Source organism: Neoarius graeffei, chromosome 24, assembly GCF_027579695.1.
Source record: "Neoarius graeffei isolate fNeoGra1 chromosome 24, fNeoGra1.pri, whole genome shotgun sequence".
NCBI classification, from domain to species: domain Eukaryota; kingdom Metazoa; phylum Chordata; class Actinopteri; order Siluriformes; family Ariidae; genus Neoarius; species Neoarius graeffei.
Genome location: NC_083592.1, coordinates 22,776,351 through 22,786,716, shown reverse-complemented (window position 1 = coordinate 22,786,716; position 10,366 = coordinate 22,776,351). Strand labels below are relative to the sequence as shown.

At 40.5% G+C, this 10,366-nt stretch overlaps 1 protein-coding gene across 1 annotated transcript in view; it reads right to left on the bottom strand.

Moving 5' to 3' along the window:
• Positions 1-729: 729 nt before the first annotated feature.
• dnm1b (dynamin 1b) overlaps positions 730-10,366 on the bottom strand; it is a 135,396-nt gene continuing 125,759 nt past the window's right edge. The window contains exon 10 of the mRNA XM_060907122.1: positions 730-790. Coding sequence (XP_060763105.1) covers positions 730-790 — 61 coding nt within the window. The remainder of the gene's footprint in view (positions 791-10,366) is intronic.

Sequence of the window (10,366 nt, the reverse complement as noted above, 5' to 3'; positions counted from 1 at the left end):
CAACATACTCCATCTGACATACTGCACAACACACACACACACACACACACACACATATATATATATATATATATATATATATATATATATATATATATATATATATATATATAATTATTCACCAAAATCATGGCTAATAATAAAAAAAGGCATGATTTCATTGCATAATATTAATTATTAGCATCATTAGTATTTTCAGGTGATGTACTGGAAAGCTCCTGCACACAGCATTATTACATTTATGTGGTTGATAATAAATGAAGCATTCAGCACCACTGAATATTTAGCACTGCCTTAGATGGAGGCTGAAAGCCTGTGTACAGTAACCCAAATTTGTAATCTGACAAACAAATTAAAATGTTTGCTGGCATTTTTTAGGAACAGCTCAGTACAGAACACATTGACATTATCTATTGTGTAAACATTGAAACACTTCACAGCACCTTCATTATAAATGACACTGCAATCAACATAACACTGTGATACAAGTCCACACTGAGCATTCATCTTGAAAATAGAGAGGTATTCATCCATAATCCATTCATCCATAATCCCTGCTAATATTCTTCTATATCTCCTTTGCAGCTAATCACACATTAATAATAAGTACTGCAAAGAAATCTTCATTGCAGATAGATATATATGGATCTATCTGGCCTTCATGTCCACCGATCAACCTCCTCTTGCTCCAAGGAAAGGCAGTGGAGAGAGAGCGAAGAAGGATGGGTTCTATGAGTCAAACGAAGGTTGAGGGCCCTCTCCATGAGAAGGGCTGCCTTTGCTCGGACGGCTGGGTGAAAGAGATGAACATGTAGAACGGAAAGGAGAAACAAATGGTGGGCAAAAAGAAAGCACTGAAATAATCCACAACCATTTCTGTTAAGAGATATTTTTGTCCTTTTCTTACAATAGCAATAGTGGAACTTTCAGAAAAAAGTACTAAGCTGTACTGCTGCTTGTCACTAGTGGTACTTTGTATCTTCAGTGAATGTTAAAGTGGACATATTATGAAAAACTCACTTTTTCAGTGCTTATGCACATATACAGTAGTTTGGTATGTAGAGTACGTAACAACCCACAAACTCAGAAATAAGACAACCCAGTCAGTTTTTTTTTTATATTGGGTGGGGGTGGGGTGGGCCGTTTGTTTCACAAAACTTGTTGCTTAAACAAGCCATTCAGATCTGGCTCCTCTTTCTACATCACAAGGGGACCTTCGAATTATGCTGCCCCCTCATCTGAGTATCTCCACTCATGGCTTGAGAACTGCCTTTGTGAATGAATATTCATAAGGAAAGTGCTCACTTATTGGCTGGGGGGGGTAAGCAGTGGCTCATTATCATTATTTAAATGAACAGGCACTCAAATCAGGTGTTTTGAACAGCCTGTTTAAACAAGGTGAGAAGGGAGCTGTGGTGCTTTATCCTTGTGGTATCCTTGACTTGCAAGTGACATCTGTAAAAATAGAAACCATTCATAAAATAGAAACCCAGATACCAGCCATGTTGGTGGATATACAAATGCGGGGTCAAGCGACATTCCATACAAAACATAATCATGTAGAATAATCATCAGAAACATGTAGAATAATCGTCGTGGCTCAGGTGGATAAGGCGCCATACCATAAATCCGGGGACCTGGGTTCGATTCTGGCCTGTGGTCATTTCCTGATCTGTCTCTCTCTCCCACTCATTTCCTGTCTCTACACTGTCCTATCCAATAATAAAGGTGAAAAAAGCCCCAAAAAATATCTTTAAAAAACAAGCAAAAGTTAAGGTGAGGCACGAACAGACTATCACAGGCAGTGAGAAAAACAGGAACTAGGAACAGGCACAAAAATCTGAAAACCAGGAAATCAAACATGGAAACGAAGGCTCGGTAATGCGCACTGACGTGGTGTAATACTTCGCACCGAGTGTGGATTTTTCGAGTCTCTATATAGGTGTGCTGATGCGCCTTAATCCCGTACAGGTGAGCCTCATTAACAGTGTGCATGCAAGAGTCCGCTCAGTGCGCCCCAAAGCACACAGGACTGACAGTGATATCTGGGTACTCGATGGTCGGTAGAAGCGTCTTATCTTCAGAAAAGTCTGACTTTTTAAAATAATATGGGTCAAAACCACACATATCTATCTTCTCTTTGTATCGAATCTTCACTCGACTGTTCAAATCGTGGTAATACTGAGAAAATTTAGCATTGTTTACAGACTTGCTTTCAGCGGCTGCCATCCTAGTTGCTTTGTATATCCACCATCATGGCGGATGTTCATGACATAGCACAATTTGATCACGTGGTTGCAAGTCACCTATTTTGTGTCAACTTGTGGAAAAGGAGTATATCACGGTGGTGTAGTGGTTAGCATGGTCACCTCACAGCAAGAAGGTTCTGGGTTCGAACCTAGCGGCTGGCAAGGGCCTTTCTCTGTGGAGTTTGCATGTTCTTCCCATGTCTGAGTGGGTTTGCTCCAGTTTCCCCCACAGTCTAAAGACATGCGGTTAGGTTAATATGGGATGGCCTTGGGCTGAGGTGCCCTTGAGTGAGGCACCTAGCTCCCAACTGCTCCCCGGGTGCTGTTAGCATGGCTGCCCATTGCTCTGGGTATGTGTGTGTTCTCATTGTGCATGTGTGTGTGTTCACTGCTTCAGATGGGTTAAATGCAGAGAGGAAATTTCACGAGTGCGTGATGAATAAAGTTGTGTGTTCTTTCTTTTTACCTTTAATGTATGTAGGGTTTTTTTTTTTTATGTCTAATTATACCGTACGTGAGTTTTAAAGGGATCCACCAGTGGATTTACTCTTAAACTTGGGTTAAGTAAAAGTATTTATTGATTTCAACAGTCATTCATTCATTTTCAGAGACCAAATTGTGTTCTATAAAAATTAATTTTTATTAAAATACCAGACGGGCCTCCCAAGGAAGTGCCATCTGCTTATGTGCTTCAGTGCTTATGCACATATAGTTTGGTATGTAGAGTACACAACAACCCACAAACTCAGAAATAAGACAACCCACTCAGGTTTTTTTTTTATATTGGGTGGGGGTGGGGTGGGCCGTTTGTTTCACAAAACTTGTTGCTTAAACAAGCCATTCAGATCTGGCTCCTCTTTCTACATCACAAGGGGACCTTTGAATTATGCTGCCCCCTCATCTGAGTCTCTCCACTCATGGCTTGAGAACTGCCTTTGTGAATGAATTTTCATAAGGAAAGTGCTCACTTATTGGCTGGGGGGGTAAGCAGTGGCTCATTATCATTATTTAAATGAACAGGCACTCAAATCAGGTGTTTTGAACAGCCTGTTTAGACAAGGTGAGAAGGGAGCTGTGGTGCTTTATCCTTGTGGTATCCTTGACTTGCAAGTGACATCTGTAAAAATAGAAACCATTCATAAAATAGAAACCCGGATACCAGCCATGTTGGTGGATATACAAATGCGGGGTCAAGCGACATTCCATACAAAACATAATCATGCATGTGCAAATCTCTTTGCTTTTAGACTTAGACAACCTTTATTGTCATTCAGTATGCAATAAGTGTACACAGAACAAAATTTCATTGCAATTTGGCTCAGCACGGAATTAAATATGAAGGTGTATTAAATCATGCAGCAGCAAAAATGTTAAAGTGCAATAGTATAAAGTGACCTGTGGAATTAGGAATTGTTCAAGTATAAATAGAAGTTTAGAGTTTGGATTTAGAGTTCAGGAGTCTAGTGACCTGGGGGAAAAAGCTGTTACAGAACCTGGTGGTCCTGCACCGAATGCTACGGAACCTTTTTCCAGAGGCCAGGAGGGAGAACAGTCCATAGTGAGGGTGTGAGGGGTTTTCCACTGCTTTAAGCATTCTTTTAGCTATGCCATATCTTTGTGCTGTATATGGTTGTGGTCACAACAGTACTCATGACCATGGCGCATTCCGATGTTTTAGAATTCCATTCGTGATTTGGAAAGGGTAAGGAAACTCTGAAGTTTAGTATGGAGAAGAGATGAGCATGGCTGAACAACATCGGCAGGGCTGACCTAACAGAGGCTAAAACCAAAACAGCTCATGTTTGCAGCAATCATTTTATCTCAGGTGAGATTCAAAAGCTTTCTCAACAATATCGTGGAAGAATTTTATTTCATGTTGCTAGAATTTTGCCATAAAATGAGCACTCTCTTGTCGTGATTCACTTGGTCGTTGTTATAATTTTAACATGTGTATTACCATTTTGCTTCTAGGAGCACCAGCAAAATTATATGATAGAAACAATCCAGACTGGACACCCACTCAAAAAATGGGCTATGCTTCGTCCAAGGTTGGACTTGATTCTTCGGCAGCCAAACCAGAAAGAATGCGATTGTCAAGGACATGGCAGGAGATGGATGCAAGTGCAGAACTGATGTTTATTTACAATTGTGAAAACACACAGGCAAACAATCCAAGACGGCAGGCAATCTCAAAAACAGGAAACAAGGGGGCGTCGTGGCTCAGGTGGATAAGGTGCCATAACATAAATCCGGGGACCCGATGATGTGGCTTAGTGGAAGCTTGGAGCAACTCGGCTGTTTATTATTAAAGGAATACCATTCACTATTTCCCAACTTAACCTCTATTTTCACCATTTTCTCTACGTCTAGAGTATGATCAATTACCACAAACTGATTTTGATCTGTTTACCTATACTGGGAAAAGTACAGAAAACCTGTCAGGTCAAAACTTATCATACTAAGGGTAGATGTTGGACAGACAATACGTGGAACATATTTTATAGGATTTTTTTCCTGAGGTATTTGTAAATTTAAGCTCTAAATTAAAAATAAATAAATAAATAAATAAATAATCTCATCACATATGGGGCTATTTTTTCAGTGTGATGGCTGTAGATTTGAATTTGCATTACATAATTAGAATTTGAATGGCACAGCAGGGCAGCAGGTTGCATTGCCACCTCACAGCTCAAGGATCCCATGGTTCAATCCTGAACTTGGCATACTTTCTGTATGGAGTTTTGTGTATTCTCAACATGTTCACGTGTGTGACTGGAGTCCCAACCCGGGTAAATGTTTTGGACATTTTTTTTAACATCCTTTTTTGAAGTGAATTTGAAGTGAGCAGGTTTTACTTTTTTTCCTCAGTGCAGATAAAGAGTAAATATTTTTGTCCTTACTAATCTCACATATGGTACAGATGCAGTCGATAATAAAAAGGATTAAAAAAAAAAACATGTATTCCTTTAACTTATTTTGAAGCACCCAGATTATAGACATTCAGACCAATGCAACCAATGCCCATGCATCGGTCAGAAATATATGTGCACCGCTTGACATCGGTCACGTGGCGTTTGTTTACTTTACCATTAGTTGGCTACATGGACTATAGCCACGCTCAACCAACAAACCACAGGTTCAGGCCACCTATGGTAAGCGGTGATGCTTACCTTACCTAATTACCGTACCTGTATTCTCACAATGCTTTGTATAGTGTGACCTGAGACAAAGAATCTAGGTCAAACCAATAAAATGTTCTAGAAAGAGGTCAAAATTCACCACAAATAACGGGCCGAACCACAGTCATAGTGGGCCATGCCTGGGCTGTTTCGAAATATCTCGGGGAGAAGGAGGTGCCTGTGAAGTTTGGCGGGGCGAGAACTTTTGGTGGCCGAGTTATGAATTTTTAAATCCCTGCATGCGTGCGGCTGGAGCCGGGGCTCATATTAAAGTTTTTTAGGCTCGGTGTGCTCTCCACCCCTGTGAAAATCCATAGCGATTTGGTAAAATTAGAGAAAATATTTCTGCAAATGTACATTTTTCAGATTCTTGGGCTGGATCCATCCCTGTTATAGACCCATTGCACTGACATCACATTTACATTAGCAACCGTAGCTACCCTAATCCTGGGGGACAAGCAAACTTTGTTTACATGCTGTTCACACTCTTTTGGACATTTTTTAAACATCCTTTATTGAAGTGAATTTGAAGTGAGCAGGTGTGAAGACACCAAGCACCAAGTGATGTCTGATGTCTATTGCAGTTGTCCAAAGAAAACAAACAGCTAAAAAAGCTCTACTACCGAATTACTTGGTTAAATCCAAGTCAGAAAGAACAAAGGATGGATATATGTGGAAATTACAGTTTATTAGTGATTTTGATCCATACAAAATTCCTGAAAATTATTGGAGTGACGGTGCACATTTGTGGCCTAGTCACATTAGCTAGGATTAGCTACATAGATGTTGGAATGTACCTTTTTTCCAAAGAGTCTCTACATGGGAGAACAGTAAAAAAAAAAAACTACAAAAGCAAGAAAACCTTGTTTGTGGAAAGAATTTTTCTCAACATCAGCTTTTGATAACAGAATGCTGCGATAGCCAAAGCACTTACTTTCAAAGGACTAAACTGTAGGTGCTAAAGAAGACAACTGGACTTGCAACTGATTGTCCCCCAGGTGAAATTATCATGTGATGTCTATAGACCCTTGCACATGACGTCACACCACGGGCGATTACTAGGGTTGCCACATCTGAGTTGTAAAAAACCGGGACACATCGGTCGGCGGCCGCGCCTGCGCGCACGTACGAGCGCGGGGGTTGAGGGCTGCGGACACGCACATCTACGATGCCTTATGCCTTATGTGAATGTTCACGTTTAAAAATAAAACAGTTCAACTGGTGCAGTTAGGCGTTTAGTTAAAATTCATTTTGTCTTCTTAACCCTTAAATGGGCACTACCACAAATATTATTACAAAAAATAATTTCATATAGGAATGATCTTATTTGGACGCCAATTTTTTTTTTTTTAACAAATATTTAATAGTAGGCTAACAGCCCCCTGAAGAGCATGCATCTTACTTTGAAGCTTTAGGCCAAGTTTTAATTACATACAAAAATAAAAGAAAATACATTTGACTCCATAAACAAGTTTTGACATTTGTCTCTTCATAACAATAGTAGGGGTTAACAGAGTAAACAGTTATTTTTATAGGGATAATCTTTTTTGCCCCCCTCCCTTCTTTATCAGTGCAGGTTTTGAACAATGTTTTTTTTTTTTTTTTTTGAACAATGCTTTTTTTTAGGGCATTCGCTGAATGTGTCAAAATTTGCCCATCCCTCGTTGAATGTCACATGTCTTTTTTTCTTTTTGACAGGTACCGGATCTTCTACTTCATTCTGTCCGACTCCCTCATCGTCTGTCTCTCCTCCCATTCCGTTTCCAAATCAAAATAATACAAATATAATCAATATAATTTCTCTCAGTCTGCTTCGTTGTTGTTTTAGCCTTTTCTCTGGAGAACTGAACTTTAAAAGTTAGACTACCGTATCATACCAAATAGCCCTAATCCTTTGTTTTAATCACAAGAGAGAGGTGCTATGTTATTGGGACAACTGATTTATTCATTTCTCACGCCAGTGTTCAGGCATTCTTTTTTGATATATTTAATGATTTATTTAATGATTCATTTATTGATGAAATTGGCCCAGGCTTTAGAACCAGCCTTTATCAGAATCAGAACATAGGAAGTAGACAGCCAGCCTACTCGCGCACCGACCAAGGGAACTCTCACCTATTGTTTGGTATTACGGTATTCCAGTATCTTTGATTTCGCGCGTCCGCCGTTGTATTGACCACGATCACCTAGCAACGGCGACTGGCTGCGTGCGCAAACATTCGGTGAGGCCACACAAGTAGCTGCCTACAATATGCCCGCTTACGTGAAAACTATTAATATGTTAAGTGGCTGCGAGAAACATTAATGATTTGTGTTTATTTCAATGGGGGATAATGTGAGGAAGTAAAAAACCGGGACAAAACGTGTCCCGGGAAGGTTATTCCATTTTCCTGGACATTTTCCATTTTCCACAAAAAAACCGGGACAATCCCGGAAAAACCTGGACGTGTGGCAACACTAGCGATTACTCTAAGACAACGAGGGAGGCTCAGCCTCCTCTAAAAATGACAAACATCATGTAGGATGAATTGCGCTAGGCTTATGTTATAGCCGACCTTATAACATTGCTATTTCAGATCCAGAATCATAGAAATATATGTGCTCAACCCAACTACAGTGCGAAATCATTCCGTTATAACTTTCCCCAGTTCGCCTAATGTGTGCGTGAGTTTTTCCCCCTCGTGACAGCGCGATGAAGCCCAGCCTCAGTGGACTTCAATGGCATTTGGGAGCTATGCCCTTTCAATATCAAAATGCAAGATGATTATTGGACAAATACTGCGAAAACGCCCGCCCACCGGACTCCCAGCCTCAGTGGACTTCAATGGCATTTGGGAGCTATGCGCTTTTCAATCTCAAAATCCAAGATGATTATTGGACAAATACTGCGAAAATGCCCGCCTACGGACTCCGAGCCTCACATGGGAGGGACATGGCAAAGCTTTCCACGAGGAGACTGGTGATTGGTGAAAGCGGCCGGATATCTTCTTTGTTGACAGGTCATTTCAAATATAGACAGGCAGCGGTGAATTTCAGTTCAGTCCCATGCGGATTCGCAAGTGCTGTGGTGTATTGTAAGAGATCAGCTTACATTTCGGTTTCATTCATTACATACGGTTTCTACCAGCTTTTTTAGTTTGTATATATTTTCATTGTAAATAAAGTGTAAATATAGTGTTGTCAAGTTTGCTATCTTAGTTCCAGAAATTTCGTTTATTTGAGTGACTGAACTTGAACTTGAGGGGGCTAGTCAGCTAGCAAGAAAGCTGCGCACGGATGCCAAGCATTGCTGATTTAATTTTGGCGAAGCCAGTCTTCCTTTCGAGGAAAAATTAAAATTAAAGAGCAGGGTAGACCAACGCCTCAAATTTACTTGGTGAAAAAGGTAGGGAATAATACTCGTTCCTTTCAGCTCTCCTGGTACGAGAAAGTGAATTGGCTAACAGCAAGTGACCCACATCAACAACAGTAAATAGGCTACTTTAGTAATATGTCATGGATGGACCAAAAATATAGAATCTATTTAAAATGTTATGCTGAGTATATTATATTGGAATATATATTTTTCTGGATATGAATTAAACACAGCTACAATTTGGAAAACATTTTTAAACAAAAACACAGCCGAGAACATTTCACACTACAGACCTGGATTAAAAGTGAAGGGTTATCAAAATTGTCAATAAAACATTTCTCAGTCAAAGTAAGTAAAATATAGGGAAAGTGTCATTGAATGAAATGTGTGGCACCCAGCTCTATGTTTGGCTCCCCAAGGTCAGTGCTTGTGCCTATTCCAGAACACTCTGCTGTTACTGCTGAGGTTCCTGACAAAGAGCTGCTTTCAATAATGATCAATTTTTAAACAACATGCCACAATTTTAAAATATAAAATGTTAAAATATACCCCCCCCCCCCAACACCACCATCATGTATATTGGACAGTAGGCTAATGGGCCAAAAGAGCATGTTATTTCACAGTTTGTGACCCTGCCAACAATCAGCCAGATCAGAGGCAAGAGTATGGGCAAAATTGATGTGTTTTTTCTTTTAAAATCTGGAAATATCGTAACCGGGCGGCACAGTGATGTAGTGGTTAGCGCTGTCGCCTCACAGCAAGAAGGTCCTGGGTTCGAGCCCCGGGGCCGGCGAGGGCCTTTCTGTGTGGAGTTTGCATGTTCTCCCCGTGTCCGCGTGGGTTTCCTCCGGGTGCTCCGGTTTCCCCCACAGTCCAAAGACATGCAGGTTAGGTTAACTGGTGACTCTAAATTGACCGTAGGTGCGAATGTGAGTGTGAATGGTTGTCTGTATCTATGTGTCAGCCCTGTGATGACCTGGCGACTTGTCCAGGGTGTACCCCGCCTTTCGCCCATAGTCAGCTGGGATAGGCTCCAGCTTGCCTGCGACCCTGTAGAAGGATAAAGCGGCTAGAGATAATGAGATGAGATATCGTAACTGACCAGCCTCCCCTACCAGCCTCCACTGCGTCACACATCACGTGATAATTTCACCTGGGGGACAGACACCGTCTTTCATGGAAGCAAGGCTTAATTTGTTTTAAATATGGTTCATTTTTGTGCCGTTTTTGGTTGTTCAAATGGAGAAATAGATAAAAGGTATTACTGCCTCCTCACTATCAAGAAAAATGTTAACAAAGAAGCAAATGCTTCAAGAGCAACAAGGAAATGGGTGGTTAAAGAGAATATGATGAGAGGAGCCAAGCCTGAAAACTCCAGAGAAGTTTGTGAATACCAGCATTTGTAGTGATCAGTTTCAGATAAGAACTTGTATTTTTAAAAAATGCAGAGTCATGAGTATGGAAGAGTTTGCTTTAGAATCTCATTTTATTTCAAATCAAATCAAATCAAGTTTATTTGTATAGCGCTTTTAACAATAAACATTGTCGCAAAGCAGCTTTACAGAATTTGAACGACTTAAAAC